General features: G+C 40.3%; 2 protein-coding genes across 3 annotated transcripts; both read left to right on the forward strand.

The window, feature by feature from the left end:
- Positions 1-1984: 1984 nt before the first annotated feature.
- LOC119771541 lies at positions 1985-9833 on the forward strand. 2 transcript variants are annotated; one of them, XM_038267590.1, is made up of 4 exons: positions 1985-2062; positions 4168-4629; positions 4742-5143; positions 5381-9833. In XM_038267590.1, the coding sequence occupies exons 2-4, from the start codon at positions 4186-4188 to the stop codon at positions 9272-9274; spliced, it is 4740 nt and encodes a 1579-aa protein (XP_038123518.1). In that variant the 5' UTR covers positions 1985-2062; positions 4168-4185; the 3' UTR covers positions 9275-9833. The 2 variants fall into 2 exon arrangements, with proteins under 2 accessions (XP_038123518.1, XP_038123527.1); XM_038267599.1 differs by having other exon boundaries at positions 4185-4629.
- Positions 9834-12014: 2181 nt separating this feature from the next.
- On the forward strand, positions 12015-23711 carry mief1 (mitochondrial elongation factor 1). Its single transcript, XM_038267611.1, has 6 exons — positions 12015-12103; positions 17466-17766; positions 17882-18035; positions 18159-18339; positions 18903-19174; positions 19251-23711. Exons 3-6 carry the CDS (start codon positions 17889-17891, stop codon positions 20079-20081), a joined length of 1431 nt encoding a protein of 476 aa, XP_038123539.1. The 5' UTR covers positions 12015-12103; positions 17466-17766; positions 17882-17888; the 3' UTR covers positions 20082-23711.
- Positions 23712-23714: the final 3 nt, after the last annotated feature.

Here is a 23714-nt window from a genome sequence, read left to right on the forward strand (position 1 = left end):
TCTTCATCACTAAAATTTTACTATTAAAAGTAACACAAATGAAGTCCTTGCTGCTGTAAACATCAGAATTAAGAGGAAATGTCATTTTAGATAGAAAGAATGAAAGGAAGGGGAGAAACTATAGACTTTATTTGCTAGTTAGAGAAATAGAAAGTGACAAGAAAGTAACATTTTAAAACATTTCCCATCCAGTTTCTAAATGAGAAAAAAAATAAAAAGCAAGCCAAAGGGATCAAATTCATTGTTTTATGAAGCAAAGGTATTTAAACTGTGTAATTTTGATGAAAAGGAAACATAAAAAAGATTAAACCAGATTAAAATAAATCAGAGAATGAGTTCAAATAATGAGTTCAAATCATTTGCACAATTTTATTTTATTATATTGTCCTATTTTATTTGTTATATTTCTAGTTAAAAGCAGATTTACTGTCTTATCACTGGACTACATATTTGAATCTGCATCAAATGCATTCGGTGAAAACAATCCCTCTGTTCACAAACAGTTAATCTATGCAACTGATTACATTCAACTAGACTTACCCCAGATTTAAGCGAAATTGCTTTATTTTTATAAAAAGACCTAAGGTATTTAACTTAAGACCACTACTATCTGAGGCAGGCACATTAACAAATGCTCTAGTGTAAAAACTAACTAAATACAACAGAACAGCTCAACATTCAAGGCTAAATGGACATGTTTCTTCAGGAGAACATCTGAAAACAGATAAGCACTTTTAAAGTAAAGAAATATTAGCAGTATGTTCTGGTTAGCAACTTTTGAAAATTTCACTCAAATAAAAACTCAGAAATGCATACAAATTCTTTATCTTTTAAGGTAAAGCTCATCCAATCTTCCCATCTTTAAACTATGGATGAAAGAATCTATTAAGAATCTACTACAAAGTTCTGTTTCTGTTTCCTGGATTATATTTTAAAACCGATATACATACTTGCTTAACTAGTTAATCTAAGTTCCCAGGTAGAAAGTTGATATTGTACTCCTGCACATACAACGGCAACCTAGTTAAACATAGTGGGGAAAAAATATCATAATCAGGTTTTATAGAAGAAGCCAAACCTCACACTGAAAATGTAGCAAGATCCAACCTTGTATTTGTCTAAATTTGTTTCAGTGTTTTAACATTCTTAAGAAATACTCTTTTGAAACAAAATCACCAGTGGTACAGCTATTGGCATCCCATCACTTCTCCTATAAGTAATGAGGAAGTGATGGGAGAAGACCTATTTGACCATTTCTGTTCTATCTCCGGATCTTCCGTTTTTCTCTCTTAGCTTTATCTCAGATAAAGGCTAATAATGTTTAAAGGCTATTAATTCTTAATTCTGAATATTCTTTTGTTAACGAAAAGACAAACTTTTAGTTATCTGACAAGGGCAACAGACTTTAAAATAAAGAATCTGCCAGTAAGAGTATTTCACATAGTTCATGAAGAACTGCAGCCTAATATGCTTCAAAGGGCCTTTTGCCTCACAGTTCCTCAGTTTCCTCAAATTAGCAAGGAAACATATCAGTTAAAGTTGTAAAATTGTTAAGATTGTAAAAGTCTCACGTAAAGGAGGCTATCTTAGCTATAGTAGGTCTATATATCCTAAACTCACTTTTTATAACATAGGTTTAATAGGTTGGCCGTTTTGATGCTGTTTAGTATCTTATTAGTAACTTTAGTGAGAGTATTTGATTTAGAAGGATCTTATTGAGATTAATGGACCACTCAGCTTAATTTCAGCAAAGGCAGTCCTTACAGTTATGTTAGAATTAAAACTATCACTGAGACCCGGTTTTAGAACATTTAATCTATGGAGATTTCACTTTTATTTAAAATTGATTACCAGGTTATCTTTTAAAAGAAAAGGGGATTGTCGAAGATTATTCAGAACGATGGGCTGCGGAGGTGGAGAGAGGGTTTCTTAATTGGAGTCACAGCTTGTTCATTACTTGAAAAAAAATCCCCTGTTTTTTCAGTCCAGCCGAGTTTTTCTCCCAGTAAGTGGTCTCCCACTCAAGCAGCCGGCCACATCTTGGACAAATTCCTTCACAAAGGTAAGATTATTTTGTTCGAGAATTATATTCTCCAATGTTCATAAATCTAGCTGTACTTATAAAGTATTTTTTTAAATGGATCATACAAGGAAGTTACCAATTGTTCTGATGTGGTGTTTCTTTCTCACTGATTTCCTGAAGAAACCAACTAGTTAACCTCAGCTAGCTGAAGCTGCATGTGAGCTAATTTAATTTTGGGGATGCACATTTCTTACTTGAAATAAACTATATTTACACAAGTTAAAGAAAATGTATCCATTTTTGATTAGTGTGAATAAAACAATTTTATATTTTTCTTGGCCTGATAATGAAAAAAAAAACTGTTGTTTTTGGGGTTTTTTTGTAATTGATTTTGTAATTTTTGCAAATTTTTCCTTGTAAATTCATTTAACCCATATACGTTCCTGGCAATCACAAAACAAGTTGTTTCTAAACCATGTCCTTCAGATTGTCTGTCAAAGCTGGACAAACCACTGATTGCCAGCATTGTGTGGATGATTTGAACAAACCATGTCAAATCCAATTTTCATCTGGTTTCCTTGGTGACCAGCAAGCTTTAGTTTTTTTTTTAAAGGGCGTAACTGCTTTCACGTGAGAGCAGACGGGCCTTGTTACCAGACATTATGGAGAGAGCTGCTCACTAGACCAATGACCAATCAGAAAAATGTGAAATCTGGATGCATTCCATTCATCTCCACCAATTTCTCACACAAAGAGGCCTGTGTTTTCTTTTTTTAAGAATTAATGACTTAACAGACTTACTGGCCATCGGAGGTCATGTGAAGGAAACGTATGTTATAGTGTATTTAATATAGTTTCATTGTAAAAAAAAATTGACTGTGTCGGTCTTCCTATTTGGTCTTCTGCATGAGAACTTTTTTTTCTTATTTTACCAGCAAAGTGAGGTCTATTAGGACATTTTCCTAATTCTCGTGAGCTATTTTTCAAAAGATCAGATTTAGGGCTAAGGTCTAAACTGAGGTCAGTTTAAGGTTAGGGTGAGGTACTGTATGCATTGGTAATGCTTAGGTCTAGGATTATTGTCAGTGTTAGGGCATAGAAAGGTTTTAAAATGACTGAATATCAATAGAAGACATTGGGAATCAAGGCAAGGGCCTTACTACATATAGCAAGACAAGAACGTTTGGGTGTGAGGCGATGTTTTTGCGGGTTTTGTAGGGACAGCTTTCCAGGAACATGCTGTATTTTGGGGACTTATAGGTATACGTACCAAGGACTAGGGGGTTAAGTTTAGGACTAACTATTTAGGTTGGGTTTAGGGTTAAGTGTGTATTGGTAATGGTTATGGTTAGGGTCAATGTTAGGCCATTGAAATGAATGGGAGATGAATGGAAGTAAATGGAACCTTCCAACAAGGATGTGTTTATTTCATACCTTGTGGGGCCCATTTTCCAACCATCTTCTCATTCTCTGGCCTAATGCCTAATACCCCATGAAGAAAATTGTTGTTTTAGGGTCAGGGGTCATGTTTAGGACTAAGGTGAGAATTAAGTTTGGGTTGGGTTTAGGGTTAAGTATCTGTTGGTAATGGTTAGGGTAGGGGTCAGGGTTAAGACATAGAAATGAATGGGAGATGAATGGAAGTAAATGGAAAGTCCCCACAAGGATAGAGTTATACAGCCTGTGAGTGTGTGTGTGTTCCTATATTTCATACATTGTTTTCTTGAAAAATATAACATTGTGAGGACCATCTGCTCCTTGTGAGGACTGAGCCCTGGACCCCATCAGGGGCATTGCCGTATTAGGGTAAGGGGTTATGTATGGAGTAAAGTGTGAATTGGGTTAAGGTCAGGTTTAGGGTTAGGTGGGTGTGCGTGTGTGTATACAGAAGAACTGTCACATGAATCAGAGATCTGAGGAAGAGCTTGTAAGTAGGAGCTGAGTATTTTTGGGAACAAGACATTAAGCTAATGCATCTCTCATGATGCTAAATAAGTCCGCCTTTTTTAAGGTGTACTTCTTGAATAATTGAATAACTTGTATTAAAATATATAGTGTACGTATAGCTGTTTTGTAGTAACAATTATTTTTGCTGTGATATTTTCTCCAATAATGTCATCAATTCTTTTGTTCCCCTATCAAGGCCCCTCGATTTTTACAGGATGACACTCGTTGACTACCCACTTCCACAGTTGGACACTACACTGCAAGAAGTGAGCCGTGTTCTCCAGCTTACTCTGAGTCCTGATCTTTACCCCGAGTTCAAGAGCACCCTGGAAAAGCAGAGGAATGCTCTTGAAGAGGCCCAAAAAAAAATAGAGGCCCTTGCAGCAGGCCAAGAGAACTGGGTGACTCGGCAGTTCAAGAAAGGTTTGTTGTCTTGTGCTGATCCCCTGCCTACTTCAACAGCCCTGCCGGTTGTTCTTCTCCCATCTAAAGCAAAGGGATGCTCTCAGCTTGCAAGGGCAGCTGCTCTGCTCTGGGCAGCAGCAAAGTTGTACAGCGAACCCCTCCTATTGGAGGGTGATGTTCCTCTGGAGGACACTCAGCAGTCTGAAGTGTTTGCTGCCAGCCGTATTCCTGGCAAAAGCCAAGATGAAATTAAGGTGAGATTAACTTGGTGATGGTCCAAATTTTTAAAAATTCTAAAAGACCATACAGTGCGTTAGAGTGAGACTGAATTTTTTACTGTTTCTATTAAACTTCTCTGCACGACAGGTCTACCCAGATAGCCTCCATGCAATCATCACCTGCGCAGGTGGAGCATTTCCTGTTGATATACTGTGGCGTCCCAGCACTGGTGGACAAGTTTCTGCACGGTCCTTTCTGGACATCTACAAACAACTGGCTCAGGTGATGGATCTGCCCAGAGCTGGGAAACAAAATGATCCCTCTGTCGTTTGCAGCCTGTCAACTCTGGAGCGCAAATCCTGGGCTGCTCTCAGGGAAGAGATTCTCAAGCAAGAAGGAGATGGGCATAAATCACTTGAGCTCATGGAGAGTGCCATCCTTATACTCTGCCTAGAGGACAGCAACGCACCCACTGAAATGGCTGATATCCTCAATGCAGTTAGACTAGGAGGAGGAGGAGACTCTCCACGTCTGAGATATTATGATAAGGTATAACAAAACTGCTTTTTAATGATGAATTTAATATTAAGAAGACTAATTAAAGATTCCCATCATTTTCATCTATGCTAAACTTGTTTTACATATCTGCTAAGCACCCCTATAATGAAAAAAATACATAATTGGCTCTTATTAGATTATGAAACTATTACTGAACTTTCAATTCAAAACAATAGCCATTTCTTGAAAAGAAGTGAACTTGATATTTGAACTGATTTTCTTTTGCAGGTCCTGAACCTTGTTGTGTTTAAGGACAGCACAGCTGGGATGGTGTTCGAGCACAGTGCAGTGGATGGAATGGTAGCCTCTCTTGTGACTGAACGTGTGTACCATCTGTCTGAGACTGTTGACATAAATCTTGTCAATAATGACTTAGGAAAAATGGTCAAACCTGATACACTAAATACTGTTCATTCTGCATGTCCAAAAGGCTTAACCTTCCCTTTTGAAGGGATAACTAAGCTCCAACAGAACCCTGTACTGACAGCGGACAATCTAGTCCTAACGTTTGATCTCCCCTCTTATCCTGATGTATTTTCTACACTGAGAGGGCAAAGGGGCCTATATGATGCTTGGGTCAACTTCTCCTTGCAACTCTCCCTTTGGCAGACTCTTGGAGAGTCTGCATCTAAACACATGCTTGTCACACCTACACATATGCGGCACTACAAACATGGTCGTTGTGATCCTACTTACTCACTCACAGTGCATTCCTGCAAGTTAGTTAATACCTTGGCCTCTCGCATTAGTCCCGATAACACCATCCGCTACTCAAATGACTTACTTCAGCTGTTCCATTTAGCATTTTTGGAGCACAAAAACCTAATCAGAAACACCAAAACTGGCCAAGGTGTTGGTCCCCACCTGGCTGCTCTGCGTCGGTCCCTACCACCTGATAATCCACTGAGGAAATTCCTAAATCCTTTTGGATGTCCATCTGTATACCTCACAGGTTCAGATATGATGGAGGGTGTTGAGTGTGGAGTAGGTAATGTTTATGCTCAAGACCAACTTGCTGTAACCTACCTTGGGAAGAAAGACAAAGTGAGACTTGTGCTCAATGGAAAGGGGTCTTTTGCTGTTGCTCTGAAGAGGCTTCAAGAAAACCTCAAGTTGAACTTGAAATTGATGATGCTTTTAGCTGTCAGGTATGCCATCGCCAGCCAAATGGGAGCATTGGATTCTCTGTTCAAACAGCAGCAAACAGAGCAGATGCTTCAATGCCCAGAGAATCTAGACAAGGGTAAAGGTGCTCCTGACTCAGGATCTGGCAAGAGCTCTGACTACATTCTTGTGATTCATGGTGGTGCTGGGGAGGATATTAAGCTGAATACAAAAGTGACAGAGATGATTGAGTTTGCACTAGAAACAGCCTTAGCCCTTGGGGCCCAAATTCTTGAACAGGGTGGGAGTAGTCTGGATGCTGTTCAGAGATCTGTGGAGGCTTTGGAAGACTGCTTTCTATTTAATGCAGGTAGAGGTTCTGTTTTTAACAAAGATGGCAAAAATGAAATGGAAGCGACCATTGTAGATGGAAGTAGAATGACATCAGGGTCTGTTGCATGTTTGAAAACTGTAAAAAACCCTATCAAAGCAGCCAGATGTGTGATGGAGAAGAGTTCGCATTCACTGATTGTTGGAGAGGGAGCTGAAGAGTTTCTGCAAGGGATGGGGGACAAAACAAAGCCAGTTGGACAAGATTATTTTTACACTGATACGCGTTACAAAGAGTTAATGGCAAAACTCAGTGATGGAAATACCTCAAAAAACAATCACCCTCAAACTGTTGGAGCTGTGGCCTTAGATCGTTTGAACACATTAGCAGCTGCAACCTCCACAGGTGGGTTGGTTGGAAAACTGAAAGGACGAGTAGGGGACACTGCAATAGTAGGAGCAGGAATATATGCAGATGACAAGGTAGCAATTACATGTTCTGGAAATGGAGATGTCTTTTTAAGGACCAGTGTAGCAGAGAAAATTGCCAGTCTATACCACAACAAAGGCTATGGCCTTAGACAGGCCTGCAGGGAAGTGATATCCCAAAATCTGAAAGATGCGTCTGCTGGTATCATTGCTGTAGACAAAAAGGGTGATGCTGTCATTGAAACAAATGCTGGGGTGATGTTTGTGGCCTCAATGAATGGAGGCATTTCAAGAGTAGAAGTTCTAAGGCCTATTAAGAGTTTCACCAATGTGATCTGGGAAACGGATGAGCTGGTTGCCTACCTGAACCCCAACCCTTGGACCCCTGGGTCAGTCATTATCACTAGGAAGACTCTAAGTGGGCCTACTAGCATCTTTCAGTTGCCAACACCTGATTTCGTTGCCATGCTACAAGCTGCAAAAACTGTATCAAACTTGTTATGTGAGCGACTAGGAGTACAACGCTGTGCTTTGATTTTTTATCCAAATCCTTCTAAACCTGCACAGATGAAACTACTCCCACTCTATGGGTTACAGCCAAAGTGGCAGCCCCATCTTGCAGAAGAGGAGGAGTTTTACAGTCATGACACTGGTTTCTGTAACTCAAAAAGTGGCCCACGTTGGAATGATGAGGCACTGAACCAAGTTCAGGCCAAGATCAGAAGTGCACTGCCTACACCAAATGCACCATTTTGCTTTGACTACTTTGGTGACCCTTCCAGTGATAATCTGTTTAGCCGTATTATACAAGGAGAGCAGCAACAGTGGAGAGTGTGGGAAGACAGTGAGCACGTGGCCTTTCTGACACCATATCCAAATAGACCTGGTCTAACTGTGGTGGTGCCACGCAGGCCCCTGTCTAGTGACATCTTCAGACTGAACAATCTTCAATACAATGCTCTGATCTTTGCAACATATAAAGTTGCCAAACTGTTACAGGAAGGTATGAAGGCTCCAAGTGTTGCACTGATCTTTGAAGGGTTTGAGATCGATCATGCCCATGTCAAACTGGTCCCTCTGTTACCTCCACCAGATGGGACAAAAGCTGAAGAGCTGCAACCAGAATTCTTCCAAACCTACCCAGGATTTGTATCCTCCTTGGATGGCCCAACGGCTGATGCTGAGTCTCTCAAAGACATCCACTTAAAAATCACCCGATGCACACCTCCTCATTCATGGAAAGATCCTCAGGTTCATTCCACGCTGGCCATAAATAGCCAGTGGTACCGAAACCTGTTCCAAATTCAAAACACTTTGTTCCACAGCACAGTGGAGTATTTTCACAATTCCTGCCAGTTCTCCTACGCTTTGACCCCTCTCACCACAGACACCATATCTTCACCAATGGGCCTAGGATCTGACTCAGAGCCAGTGTCTGTCAGCCTGCTTGGGCAAGATGTGTACCTGGCTGATTCAATGCAGTTTGTCCTTGAATACTTCCTTCGCTTTCAGGAGAACCTTGCTGGAGCCTACTACATATCTCCTAGCTTTAGAGGGGAAGATCCAGATGCAACACACTTGAATCAGTTCTACCATGTCGAGTGCGAATTATTGGGGGACATGAACAAGGCCATTTCCATTGCAGAGGGATACTTGGTTCATCTTACCAAGTGTATGTTAAAACATCACTCAGACATGATCCAGAACTCAGCTGGAACCCTGACACATGTAACAGAATTCCTGAGCAAAATGGAAGGAGAAAATACTCTGCCAAGAATCCCTCTGGATCGAGCCATTTCCATGATGCCTTCTGCAGACTGCTTAGAGTGGGTGCAAGATGGCCAGCCCCACTTTGGTAGGAAGTTAACTCGCAAAGGGGAGCGTGTCTTGATTGAGAAATTTGGTGGTGCTGTATGGCTTACTGAAATGGACCACCTGGGAGTTCCTTTCTACCAGGCATATGTGGAGGGCACGGGTCGGTGCAAAGCCAAAGCAGCTGATCTCTTGCTGGGGCTGGGTGAGACCATTGGTCTTGGTGAACGCCATTCCTCCCCAGAGATGGTAAGAGAAGCCTTGAAGCACCATGCAGTAGCAGAAGAGTCCTACAAGTGGTACATCACAATGCGCAAAGTGATGCCACTCCTCACCAGTGGATGGGGCATGGGGACGGAGCGCTACCTGTGTTGGTTGCTTCAACATGATGATGTTAGAGATCTCCATATCATACCAAGGATGAAAGGAATAAAATACATGCCATGATCTTACAACTGCTGATATGTAGGGCAATAGATGTAATATATTTATGGTAGCCGGGCTAAACAAAACCATTAATTGGGGATTTTGAGCTCACAATTACATCAGGGATAAAAAAAAAATGTTATCTATGATCATAATTTCTATTTTCTTTATGTTTCTCACCTTCTAATGATACACTGTAGTCTAGTCTCCTGATTACTGAAGCCCTCAAATATTTCTAGAATTAAATATAACACTGAATAAAACTTTTTAAAAGTACCTATATTGAAGTTACACCAGATAAAGTTGTTTTTCTTACTGTTAAAATGTTGATTTAATATTACATATGTTTACATATAACCTGCTTTTTGCATTGTGTTAGAACAGATCATACAAAAATAAAAAAGGAAACACTTTAGTTTTGCTATGGCTGTTTCTTAAAACATCTAAGTAATCAGTCACGTAAGCAGGTTTAAAAAAATCATGTTTTTTTCCTATTCTTTTCTGCTCCTTAAATTTGTTTCATTTAAATGAAGTTCATGTGAATCATGTATTGTTATATCAAATAAATATTTGTCAAAGATCTGTGTGTCTTGCAACATTTTTTAAGATTGTTCTACAGAAATTATGAAATTATAGTACATTCTCTAGTAACTAACTTTACAAATGTTGATTATAACTAATGTTAAAAAAAACTCCTCTCTGGTGCAGCAGCTTTTCTACATACCTGCTCTGAATTATAAAGCTGTTCTGAAGCACATTGTTCAGTAAGCCCTGATTGGAGAAAAATGACTTCAGTGCATAAAAATGTCTTTCATGTTCCTTGGACCCACTTGCTGGTTAATACGGACCCAACCTGGTTTAAAACATTCATACTGTAAATTCATGCATGTTCTCCGATGACCGTGTCTAAAGGTCACTTCTCCTGTTTGTATGGTAAAGCCATCTGGAGCGTCTAGCAGCAGGCTGCACGTGATACAAATTAGCCAATGAGCTGTGTCAGTCTGGGTAGCTGCTGTTAGCTACTTTTAGACACAGCAGGCAAACCTGTGGCAATGGGAAAGAAGAAGAAGATGAAAGAGAGCAGAGAAAGTGTGGACTGCTGGGAAAAAGTGCGGTGAACTGGTGAAAGTAACATTCTCCACCATAAATATACCGGTAATAAAAAATAAAAATTGATCCAGGCTCACGAATGAGCACCTAGATATAAGCTTGAGAATGGCTTTGTCGCCATTCAAACCCAGGTTTATAAATCGTCACAGGGCAGCCTAAAGCCCACTTCTCTCATTAAGCCATAAAAAAGGAAAGAGAGAAAAAAAGATAAATTCAGGTTTTTTATAAAAGATAAAAGACATGGAAGTCAGGAAATCGTCTATATACCGAACTGTGAAAGATTGTTTTGTTTTCTATTTTTTTAACTAAAAAACTCAGTGTATAACATGGATGCAGAAACACCCGCCTTTTATTTCAGTGTTAAATGCTGTTTAAAGTAATGGATTATAATTAAAAATGTCTCTGAACCTTTACTTGTTGTTGATTTTCCTTTTTTTCCTCAGCATTTTTAATTAGTGACTCCTGGTTTAGGCCATGAGTCGCAGTTGGTACTGTATTTTGGGAAGGAAACCGAAAAGTGTGATTAATTCTTTTTTTTTTTTTTTACATGAAATGAAAGTGTGATTTAACTGCATTCAGTATGAATTTGTGTATTACCATGTATTAGCCATTGCAAGAAATTAATTCCAAATTACTTAATTGGTATGTAAATAAAGTCGACAGTTGGTCATTTGATCTCAGTATGAATAAAGCTGTTCTATGAATGACATAAGTTAAATAACATAAATAAACCAACAGCAATATGAACACCAAAGAAAACAACAAATATGTGAAGATAATTAAAGTAGGGTCAGTTTATAAAAAATTGCACTAGGACGCTTCATTGAAGATGTAACGGTTTAGTTGACCGGACCTTATTTATACCCCAACACATGGGGTAGATTTCAACATGATGTTGAGCCGTTTAAACACGACACCAATAGCAAAGCAGACAGTGGGACTTTTCGTTACTATGTTAATAACTGTGTATAGTTCATTAGACGGTTGGTAAAAAAATACACTCATAATATATTTTAAACCACAATAAATATCTTAAAAAAACGATGTATTTGAGTATTTTATTTTTTTACACGACTTGGAATTATGTAGATATGGGGCCCACCCAGATAATGTTGCTTAGGGGCCTATTGTGTCGTTACGCCATTGAAGGAGAGCATAGAAACAGCCAAGAGGCTTATACATAGGAGAAGTTGCAAAAATGTAAAAATCAGGTGAGAGAAAAACATTTAACATAACAGTTAAATTAAGTATTGTAAAATAAAATAAAAGATTTGTTACTGTGGCTCGTACTTCAGAATGTCAGAATTCTGACTTTTTTCCCAGAATTCTGACTTTTTTCCCAGAATTCTGACTTTAATCTCAGAATTTTGACTTTTTTCTCAGAATTCTGACTTTTTTTTCTGAATTCTGACAGAATTCTGACAATAAAAAGAGCCAGAATTCTGAGAAGAAGTCAGAATTCTGACTTTTTTCCATACTAAAATGAAATAAAATTTAAAAATCGGTTAACTTTTTTTTTAGTGGCCCTAATCATACTCTTCCGTAGAGATTAGACCGACGTAAATATAATTCATTAAATGTCAAGCCTTTGGACTCCGTCGTAGATTGGTTGAGATAAGAGGGCGACATTTAAACCGGAAGTAGTATTTATCTTCTGACGTATTTCCTGTTGTGCTCACTGTATGTGACCCCCAGCTACAAGAGAGACAAGCCAGCTCTTCTACTCCTAATTTCTCAAACGTAGGTTGACGTTTGTTTTTAAATATTTGTTAACTTAGTTGTCACTGCGGTTAAATGTAGTTTCAGGTTGTTTCTGCTTGTGTTTAAACCAGGCTTAAATTAAGGTCAGCGCCACACGGCTACTTACTGCGCTAAGCTAATAAGCTAGTGGGGAGGTGTGTGACTTTCTGCTGGACCAGCCATTTTCTACTCTCTCTAACCCAGTGGTTCTCAAACTTTTTCTGTCATTCCCCACTTTGGACAAGGGGGAATTTTCAAGCCCCGCCTGTCCCCATCGCCCCAACACAATGCTAATGAAATATTCAACAATCTTAAAATGTTCCAATTTTATTGAAGTAACAAGTAGTATCTAAATACAAATCTACATCAAATAACAGCAAGCTCAAAAATAAAGAAAATAAAAATGCAGCTGTGTCAAAATTTGTATCAAGCTCAAAGATAGAAAAAATTAAAGTGCCACTCTGCAATCTGTTAATAAAAGAAAAGAAGTGAAATCCATCTGGCAAGACAGGTCTATTTATCCCTGCATTAGTGGCTGCAATGAGCCTGTTTTGCATTGCAGTTTCTCAAAACGGGGTTGCAGGCTTGATACTGCCACTCTCAAGTCATGCTCAATGTTCTGCTGAGATCTGTATTTTGTTTTCATTGAAGCAGCAGCTGAAAAGCCCATCTCACAGAGATATGATGTGGCAAAGGGAAGAAGAATGCACACAGCTCTCTGCCCGATGAGTGGATACTCGCTCTCCACTCCTAACCAGAAACATGAACATGTGGCTGTGTGAATCAAACGCCGTTATTTATTTAAGATAAAATATTTCAAATTCAGTTATTTATGATCAACCTGCGCCGTCAATCCCGGCGCATGTGCGCTTTATTTGCAGTCTGGACGCTAAAGTTAAACATGCTGTGTCTCTGCTCTGACTGCAGCGCTGATAGGGACTCCTGCGATAGCGGGGGAGAACGGGGTTGGGACGGAGGAGGCGCCCCACGGCAGCACCTGCCGCTGGAGGACAAGAAAAGGAACGATACGTGCTTTCACGTAAGAGTCTCCAAAAGGCGCTAGATTTGTTTTTTTGAAAAAGAGTCGCTGGAGGGGTCTGAAATATAGCGACAAAGTCGCTGAGCTGGCAACACTGGGGCGCGAAAGTTTATTCTGTTACAAATAATATGCCGACGTCACGTCAATCATTATTTTGGCACTTCAGTTCCAGGGGAAATTTTTCTCATATCTAATGTTCTTTTAATTAGACTGCATGTAGGCTAGTAATGATTACTTTGTGGGTTTGATTGGTCTAAAAAGCGGCAACATACAGCTATAAGGACAGTTTGCTCTCACACATTCTACATTTATAGTCACACACACACACACACACACACACACACACACACACACACACACACACACACACACACACACACACACACACACACACACACACACACACACACCGGAACTTGGCGCGCCCCACCTGTCACGTCTCAATTCCCCACCAGTGGGTCGCGCCACACACTTTGAGAACCGCGGCTCTAACCACAGGGAGAATTACTCAGAGAATATCATCATTTTAGTAGGAGGGATTGCCTCAAAACATGTTTGCGGAAGGAATTATAAATACAACTGGTGTTAAAATGGTTTCCAGTGGTCTATGGGGCATGTTTTCCAACTAGTTAAAGATTTACTAATTTGAAGGAGGATCATGTGGACCTCTCCCTGTGGTTAGATGAGCTCTTCAAACTTTCTACTACATGTGGTTTTATGGGGATTTTTTTTGTAACATTTCATCAACACATGCTGATTACTTTAGCTTTAAATCTTTGTATTCAGAGGAGTTCAGACTTACACCTGATTCAGAACAACCACGTTTCTTTTAACTTAATTGATCTGGTTGATATTTTGTAACACATGAGACCAACTGAGCGATAAATATGAGAGTTAATCTTGTTGTGTTAGCAAACTAATTCACAACAACTATGTCATGAGTTTTGTGAATTAAAGTGTAATGGCACACGGATTGTAGCAGCTTTTAGGGATGACAGATTAGAGACAGACTATTCGTTTTACCCGCCCACCAATCAACGGCTTGCTTCTTGCTACACCTGGTTTCACAGAGTGGGGGTGGAACACAGGAGAGTGGAGAACCTCGTCTATTCAGCCAGTACAACAATCCCCTTTAACGACCCACCTTTAAGACACCTGGGCTACGTTCACCCTGCAGACTGAAGTGACCCAAATCAGATTTTTTTTGCCCATATGCATCTGATCTTTTCATGACAGTCTGAACAAAACGGATCCGATTTTTTCCTATGCAACCCAGGCCACTTGGTCTGATCTTTTCAAATGCAGCCTGTCTCTGAACGGCCATGTCGCGTTCATCCGACCTGAACGCCATAAGTAACCGACAAAGGTCACTATTCTGCTTCTTCCTACACAGCAGCGGCAAGACAAACAAACACCATGGTGGACGATGATGTGAAGAGCAGTATTTTTTTTTAACCATCTTGAAAAGATTGATGTTTTAAGGTTTGGAAAGGTCGCTAGATGTGTTCCAGCACTACATCCATGTTTACTCCGGTAAACACGAAGCACGCTGGCTTGTGTTGTCACTGCGTCTTCTACTGCGCATGCGGGACACTTAAGCTGTATGAATGTTGTTTACACAGGAGATCACATACAAGTCGCATATATATGGAAATGTAAACAACAACGCAAAAAAAAATCGGAATTGAGTATCAAGGCCTGCAGTGTAAACGTAGCCTTAGATAGGTATGGTGTATTGCAGTCTAACAAAAGAAGCCAAATGGCCGCATTCCAAACTAGTTGACCCCTTCGTCTGTTACAATTTGCATGTTTTCAAAACAAAAACAAGGCTGTGTTGGGCTACTGTATAAAACATCGAACTCAACACTATTCCTGACATTTTGAATTGGAAAAGCTTCCTGGATGGGACGCGAATCGTCTTCAAACTCGGAAACCAAGTCCAGTGGATTGCTTTTAATTTTTTTGGAATGGCATCCCACCTCAAATGCGTAATGGCACAGGGATTATAGCAGCTTTTAGTGATGACTGATTAAAGACAGACTATTCAAACTCATGCCTCTGCTGTGATTTTAACCAATTTATTCACACTAACTCCTCAAAAGTTGAGTTGTTGCAATCTCTTTCTCGGACTCTAATCTGTTGTTTTTAAATAGTTTGTCAATTGGATTAAAAGTAGCTGACTGAGTGAGTCAGCCCAACAGGTTTATTTTGTCGGTGTGTTTGGGGTTGCTTTAAAGTTGAATACTCCTCCATTGCTTTTGTCTTCAGATTAGGATGTTAGGGCTGTGTGATATATTTTAAACATCTATCGCAGGGTTCCCGCAGATCCTTAATAAGTCTTAAAAGGCATTGAATTCTTCCATATAAAATCAAGGCCTTAATTGGTGTTAAAATGTCTTAAATCAGTCTTTCATTGGTCTTAAAATTGTTACCACATCATAAAAAGGATTTTATTTTTGTAATCCATGTCAAACTAAATAATTGACAATATTTTTCTCACATTTACCGAACTGCTCGCTGTAACCATTATTGGTTCCGTCCGATAGCGGAACCAATAAATAGAGATGCTGTGGCCAGACCTTGGGGTGATGTGCCACTAACTTTTTATCTGGACAACATGGGAAAGTTTTATATTCAATGAAAAATAGACTATCCATCCAAGAGTTTTCTGCATGGCGAAAACCACTACCAGGGAATGTAGATGAAGCACGATGGGAATCAAGGCAGTGGAGATACATGTACGAAGCATGAAGCGTCAAAATCAAGTTATGGAGAAGCAGCAGGTATTTCTTCATTCTGTTCCATCCTTGTCTCTGCAACGCCTCCACAGCATCTCTCACATCACCAACAGCGACAGTAGAACCAAATCTCAGGAAAATGTTTGGCGGCATGCCATGAATGAAAGTAGAGGGATTGAGTAGGGAACAGAACAAAGTTAGGGAATTCAGTTTAGTAGTTGTTGAACGTTTTAAGCTTTCTTCCTATATGGATTTTTTTTTAAACGTATCTACTGGACCAGAAAGTAATGGTTTATGTTTAAAATAAACATTTGGGGTAAATTTTTCTTGTGTTTATTGTCAAGTTGGTCTTAAATTTTTATTTTAAGAGGCATTAAAAAGTCTTGAATTTAACTTGCCTTATGCTGTATGCTATGAACCCTGTATCAGTATCTTTCCTATCAGTCGATGTTGATAATCATCAGTTAGTGTTTTGTTTACATGTTTGGCATGTGAACTGATAAGAATTAAATGTGTAAACATAATTTTTTTCTCTATTAAGAGGTCAGACCTACCACCAATCTTACTTGGCCTTTAGAGTTTGAGAGAGTAAATTGCTGTGTTGCTGTGCATATATTTGCTAACCACTGTGGAATTCCCACAAGGGCTGCACATTTTAGAACGGTGACAATAATGTGATTGTTGCTCTCATGAAAGGTGTATGTGCCGTGAAAAAGGATCCCAGCATTCTCGCACACCTCGCTCTTCTAGCTGATCCAACTTCATTGGTTGTTTTACGCAATATCGGTAGTATCGAGGTATAAATCAGCCTTTAATCCCACACTGCTCCCCGGGCTCCACTCAATGGCAGCCCACTGCTCCCCAATGGGATGGTTTAAATGTAAAGAGCAAATTTCCCCATTGTGGGACAATAAAGGACTTTACATTACATTAGTTTCTGTGAAAAAACAAATGCTGCTAAATCCACATCTTTGTAATGCATCAACCTTTTGCTCCATTCTTAGGCTGTAATATTGTTTTCCGAGACCTCTTGCGAATTGTTCCTGGTTATCTCAGTTTTTTTTTTTTTTTGTGAAATTGCATTTGTCCCCTTCAGAAAAAAGTCTCAACCATTCTTCCTGGAAAATTCAGAAGTTTTGAAAGTTATGAAATCAGTGCCATCAGGTGGGTTTGATAAGGTACAAAATGACTGGAGAGAGCTCTTTGCATTCTTCTTGTGTGAAAACATTTAATAGGTAATGGGATAGAACTGAACTCACTGGTATTAATTAGCCCAGGTAGGGAGATGGTTGCTTTTTTGTGTTTTTTGTTATTCCTCTATTTTTTTTACACAAAACCTAATGTATGCATTTGTTTTGATTACTTTGCTCTGTGCAATTAACTTTAGCTTCCATGGGCATCTGGTTAAAAATATATGTTCAGTAGATGGTTTATTTTTTAGTTATAATTTAAGATCCATCAAGGATGCAGATGATGTTTTACTTTAGAACTTCACCTCTCAAGAGCGAAGGCTGGATGGCCTTCGTTATAAGCAGGATTTGCATCGGCCTGATCTTTATCTAACCTTTCCTGTGTCATCACCCAGCGTCTAGGGTCATCGCCCTATCTATGTGTGATCCCTGATGGGCAGCTGGTCTCGCGGTGCTGTGCTGGAGCTGTACAGGGCGCTGCTCCGTGCAGGGCGTCACCTTCAGTACACCGACCGAAACTACTACCGCCGGGCCGTGACCCGTGAGTTTCGGCGTTGCCAGGCCCTGACTGTACCCGAGGATAAGGAGGAAGCGCTGAAGAGGGGCCAGTTTTTTCTCAGCAGCAGGCTGGGTGGGCTTATGTAGGGTTGGGGAAGGACCGTCTGGAGCTGCATCAGGGAGGTCGTCGTCTTTCAGGTAGTATCCACAGGTGGTTTGTTCATGTTGATTGGTTGACAACAGGACAATAAGCAGTTTATTATGTCTTTGTCCCTTTTCTGTTATCACCATTTTTTCTGTTTTGTTTTTTCAGCAGTAAGATGGCTGGGGTAAATGGAGACCGTAAGGGGAAAAAGGACGACAACGGGATCGGAACCGCTATCGACTTCATGCTTTCCAATGCCAAGCTAGTGCTGGGGGTGGGCGGGGCAGCCATGCTTGGTATTGCAACACTAGCAGTTAAAAGAGTAAGCAGGAGGATCTCAGTCTGTCATTGTTCTCTTATGTTTACCTCACCCAGACATGATCTAAAGGCGAAAACTTTCCAACCTGAAGCTTTGTTTACATTCTGCACTCCGTTGTTTGTGCAGATGTATGATCGCACGATAAGTGCTCCCACCAGCCCCACTAAGATGCAGCAGGCAGGAAAGAGAAGCTGGGAGGAGCCTGCGTGGGTGGGGTCATCACCGCGGGTACTAAACCATGACATGAAGTCCACAGTTAGCAGGTCACTCCAGTCTCTGCCCACCTCCTCACATTCTTTTGAACCAGGTGAGGGAGAAATTCCTCAGTCACAGTGAATTTATTAATTTTTTTGTTCAATTTTGAGATCTATTTCTTTTATTTTCATGTTTTTCAATGCTTGGTTTTAATAAGACATGCAGCCCTTTTGTCTTTTCTTGTATATCTGTTCACAGACAGCTTACTGGGAGGAATTTTACTCTTTCTTTTCAGTGGGTTTGGATCTTCTGTCTCCCTGTAGTTAATGTCCATTAATGTCTAGATATTTTAGCTTTAAAGTAGCAAGATCCTCTTTAGATTCAGTGTGGTTTATTTAAAGCTGTCAATGGCAGATAAAAAAACGGTGCAAAATGATTCATGCACTTTGAAACTTTTTGGATTCTTCATGTATTTGATTTGTTTTTATTCTTTTAAAGGCCATCATAAAGTCGTGTGAAATGTTGTAAAATGATGATAAAATTCACAAATTCTTCTTGGACATTCCCACATTTAGCTCCAACTATTTCCCTCTTAGCTTCCTAATTCATTCTAAATAAAAAGATCACCAAATATCTGCAGCATTTTTAATTAAAGCATGTCTGTCGTCCCCAAAGACTGTCTGCGGAGAGCCGTCGGCCGCTCCACACTGGGAGGAGGTGGGGCCTCCCAGTCCAGCCTGATGCGCGCCAGGATGCACCTCTCCCTGCAGGAACATCTGTGGGAGTTCTACCAAACCAGGGTCAACATCCCTTCTGAGGAGCAGGCCACAGCCAGAAGGGCGGCGTTGGACATCTGCGCTGAGCTCCGGGTCTTTCTTCACGCCAAGCTACCCGACATGCCGCTCAGAGAGATGTACCTCAGCGGCAGTCTGTACGACGACCTTCAGGTGATTACTAGCATCCGTTTACTGTCATTTATCCATCTGTGGCTTTGAATAAAAAGTTTTATTTGAACTTTTTCAGGTGGTGACCGCTGACCACGCTCAGCTCATGGTGCCTCTCATCTTGGAAAAGAATCTGTGGTCATCCATTCCAGGGGAGGACACTATCATGAACGTCCCAGGGTTCTGGCTTGTCCGCCGGGAGAACCTTGAGTACTTCCCTCGAGGCAGCAGCTACTGGGACCGCTGCATGGTCGGCGGTTACCTTTCCCCCAAAGCGGTCCTGGAGGTCTTCGACAAGCTTGTCACAGGCTCCATCAACTGGCCGGCTATAGGGAGCGTGCTGGACTACATAATCCGCCCTGTTGTTTCCTCTGAGACGCTGACCCTGGAAGTCCAGTACGAGACGGACCGGAGGCTGTATGTGGACTTTTTACCTCTGCTGGTGATGGAGGAGGGAACCTCGCTGATTGCTAAACCGCACCGTCTGTCCGCCGAGCGCAACAAGAACCTGTGGCGGCAGAGCTTCCGCGTGGCTGAAACGGCGCGGCTCAGGGCACTGGATCAGGAGGACGGGGGCTGCAGGTGCACCTGCCTCAAGGTGGCGAAGGCGGTGTGCAAACTCAACCCCGCCCTCCAACGGCTCAACTCCAGCCAGCTCACCAACACCATCCTGCTGCTGAGCGAGAAGGAAGGCGACTGGACGCATGACGCGCTGGCGGACCGCTTCCTCCAGCTGCTGCGAGCGCTGGTGGGACACCTAGAGGCCGGGAGGCTACCGTGCGCACTCAGTCCCAAAGTTAATTTATTCTGTGAGCTGACTGAACAGGAAGTAGACGAGTTGGGGTATACTCTCTACTGCGCCCTCTCAGATCCAGAGGGGCTGCTGAGAACTGCAGTGGAGCAGCCATAAACTCATTCTAGTAAAATGCCAACCTTTTTTTTCCTCTCTCTGGGGGTTAAATATTCATCAGTCGATTGAGGCTCCAGGAGAAAAAAAACCTGCATGGAAAAGTCACTTCTTTTTGTTTTTATCACTTCTAAGAACATCAGTGAGTAACAGTGACGCAGTAGCAGACTGTTTCACCTCATGGCTGTGTCCTTTGTTGTTCAGATATCCTCAGCTCAGTGGAAGGATTCCATAAAGCCATTGTATTAATGAAGTTTAGCTTGTTGTTCTCTATGGAGTTCAGGCAGATGAAACTCGTAGGGCTCTACTATTCATTACGAAGATAAACGCACCAAATCAGCTTTATCTTACCCCCATTCTGAGAAGCAGGTCTATTTAAAGAAGTCCACAGTTACTAAGCCTCCTGTCTGTTTTTAATCTAGGCTCATAAGACTGAATATCATGTTGAATTGTGTTTGTGCCGGTCCAAGATGTAATAAAATTGCTAATCTGCCTTAAGGAGTCAGCATTCTGTAACTTAAGATGTGTGTTTTGCGGATGTTACTCTTGGGTTTTTAAAAATATTTCACGAAGATGAGCCCAACAAAAAGGAAATATAACTTTCATTAATACAGTGGCTTATGTCCTTGTTACATTATTTTGTGTTAAAGTCCCTGGCAAAAGTATTCAACACAAAATAGGTCATAATCTTAAAAGTGTGGCATGCCCAATTTACTCCTCACATAAAATCCAGTGCAACCGGTTGCCTTCAGAATAAACACTTTTAATTGAATATGTTTTTTTTTTAATGATTAAATAACTTTTGAAAACAGTTTGAAATTAATTTTATTGTGTGGTGATAAAACAAATGTGGCTAAACAGAAATTTGGTCAAGACCTTATAAAACCCTTACCTCATTTTTGCACCACTTTTTCTTCGTTCATCCGATGTTCAGATGTTTTCTGGAGCAACGGGATGAAATGGAGGGTTTGGGTGCTGAGTGGAATGTTTAGCACGGCGCTGCATGCTAACAGTGTTTTTAATGTCTTTAATGGCTTAGCTTGAATGGGTTAAACCTGCAACTTAGAGAGTGTTTATTTCTGTTTGCAAAATGTTCAGATTTAGTAGATTCAGTAATGGGGACAGAGATGGTCGCTGATCGTTTACAGTAGTAGCCATTCAAAATTTCCCCACTTTTGTTGACTGGTCCTTGGCTGGGCCCTTATAATTCCTTTTTAAACATCTAAAATATTCTTTCTGTCATGATTTGTGAACATTAAGATGTAAAGCGAAAGATCATCTCCTCAGACCCTATAATTCAATGAAAGGGTGGAGTCAGAGTAAAAACGTGCACTCCCATGAGAAGGCCACTAGCTTGAAGTTGGAGGGTATTTTGCTGCCATTCGCCTGTCTTTTGACTGGGCAGGGCCATTTTGAATGGCTGCTCCTGTAGAAACTACTTTAAAACAGTTTCTAGTTGGGACAGGGTGCCTGGAAAATGCTTTAAGCTCCTCAGTTCCTGTGTTGTTTAAAAGGATTCTCAGTATGCATCCTCCTGAGGGGGTCTGAATCTTTGTAGCATTCTTTTTAGAATCAGAAGACATTTTTAACTTTTGCATCACATATTCAAATAGGTTGCAGAGGGATGTCCAGTTTTCCTTCCTGTAAACCCCACAGGTTGTTGTTAAAGCGCTCTTTTTATATGTTCCACATCTAGATGCAGATTAACTTAAATGATCCAGACTGTTTGTGTTAAGTAGCCAAACAGGGATTGGATTAGTCCGTCACTGAGGCTGGAAGGAGCAGCGTTGTCTGGGATCCATTATTAACTCGTAGTCAAGCCTGTCTGATCTTCTGGTTGGACAATAGCTTCTAGGTGCTAATCTTAGCTCAAGATCAGGATCTTAATGCCGGTATGCAGTTACAGCGTCTCGCAAAAGTATTCTTCATGAACTCTTCAACTATTTGTTGCATAACTTGCAGATATGCAAGTTGGAAGGAAATGATCTGTATTGTTTTAAAATATTTGCACAGGGTACAAGTTATATTTTTATGTTCATAATCCATTATTTACCATAGTAAAATAGATTGTTACCACTGTATACTATTCTCAAAGTTATAGTATGAGCTTCTCCCTCAAACTGTACAATCCCCATACTTGGATAAGCTGTTTAGCAATCTACATCAACTCAAAAGAACATAGATATGTGAAGTCTAGACTGGTTCATGGTTTATTAATCTGGATGTCCAGATTCCACTCTTGAAAATTCAGAGTAACATGTCAGCTTTTGTTTTTTATTCTCTTTGGTGCCATAACTGGTTCCAATTAATGAGTCACAGGTGATGATGGACCTTTGGTTTGATTTCTTGTGGATTTGATATAAGAATGTTTTATTTTCTATCTTTAAGATCATGGAATAAGTAAGAAAGTGAAGAAAATTAAACATTTTTCTGTTTTCTTATTTATTTCCAAGGCTTTGAAAAGTATGATACTCATTTCCAGACAGCATAGAACCCCTGATGTAAACTTTTAACCTGCTGGGTGAGTTACAGCTACTTGTATTTTGAGCTGTCAACTAGCTTTGCACGTTCCCTTTACAAGGTAGCTTAAACTCTGCCAGGTTGGCTCCATCCGTTAGCTCTCTGCAGCTCCACTATCCATGCAAAATAAAAGCATGCCCACAGCATAATACTGCCAGTAGGAGCTGGTATGTCCAGGGCCAAATAATAAAAGTCAAATTAACAATTTCACCTGAGCTTTGGAACTCTGTAGCTCCCCCAGAAGCACCATGGGCCCTCTACCTTCCCACCAGTATTAGTGATATTTTATATATAAGACCATTTTTTTATTAGTTTCTTATTCTATGGAATTTGGAGCTGTTTTTAAGGTTGTGATCATAGAATGAGATGGGAAAGTAAAATGCGGTATTAATACTTTTGTAAGGATGAGTTTAATTGGCCAAAGATGCTGTTTATTTGCTCAGAAATCTGAGCTTGATTGGTTTCCAGTCCATAGGTTCAAAAGGAATTAAAGTGAGGAAAAGAGGAAAAGAAAACAGCCTGATTGAAGAGTAGAATCAGTTCTCCGGTCATTCCTCAACATCATGTTTTCACTCTTACCCTTAGAATAAAAAAAGTTCAATCGCCGCCTCTTTCACCTCCAATGTCTATAAAATGTACATTTAGGGATTTATTTAATCATGAAAGTGAATATTTTTGTATTGATTATGCATTTGTAACCAAAAAGAGCAGAATATTTATTTTCACTGATGCAAATGAACAAAGTGTCCATATCTGTGCATCATGAAGTGCTTTTGGTCTGAGTGTAGTTTTCTGTGCAAACAGTCTTCCTTTGCATACTAATTTATGCTGTATGTTACTACTGTGCAAAAGTGAGGTGTCACTGTGCCACATCTGTAATGTCCTAGAATAAAACCCCAGACAGACAGGTGGCTTCTTCTGTGTGAAGGGTATTCTAGCCTATGCTGTGATGCATGTACCCCAGAAACCATTTTTTTTAAAACAGTTTAGGAGTTAAAACATTGGAGCACTTTGAATACTTCGATAAATGTTGAAAGGCTGTCATGTATGATCTGTGTGTTTGTGTAAAAATCTGCTTTGAAATCAGTTTAATAAACACAGAAAACCATGAAATGT

This window comes from Cyprinodon tularosa, unplaced genomic scaffold, assembly GCF_016077235.1.
Source record: "Cyprinodon tularosa strain WSP-4 unplaced genomic scaffold, ASM1607723v1 ctg118, whole genome shotgun sequence".
In the NCBI taxonomy this organism is placed as follows: domain Eukaryota; kingdom Metazoa; phylum Chordata; class Actinopteri; order Cyprinodontiformes; family Cyprinodontidae; genus Cyprinodon; species Cyprinodon tularosa.

Coding starts and splice junctions, on each gene's coding strand:
- LOC119771541 (XM_038267590.1), top strand. CDS start 4,186: ATGACACTCGTTGACTACCCACTTCCACAGTTGGACACTACACTGCAA. Junction 4,630..4,741: donor AAAGCCAAGATGAAATTAAG/GTGAGATTAACT, acceptor TCTGCACGACAG/GTCTACCCAGATAGCCTCCA. Junction 5,144..5,380: donor GTCTGAGATATTATGATAAG/GTATAACAAAAC, acceptor TTTCTTTTGCAG/GTCCTGAACCTTGTTGTGTT.
- mief1 (XM_038267611.1), top strand. CDS start 17,889: ATGGCTGGGGTAAATGGAGACCGTAAGGGGAAAAAGGACGACAACGGG. Junction 18,036..18,158: donor CAACACTAGCAGTTAAAAGA/GTAAGCAGGAGG, acceptor TTGTTTGTGCAG/ATGTATGATCGCACGATAAG. Junction 19,175..19,250: donor GTCTGTACGACGACCTTCAG/GTGATTACTAGC, acceptor GAACTTTTTCAG/GTGGTGACCGCTGACCACGC.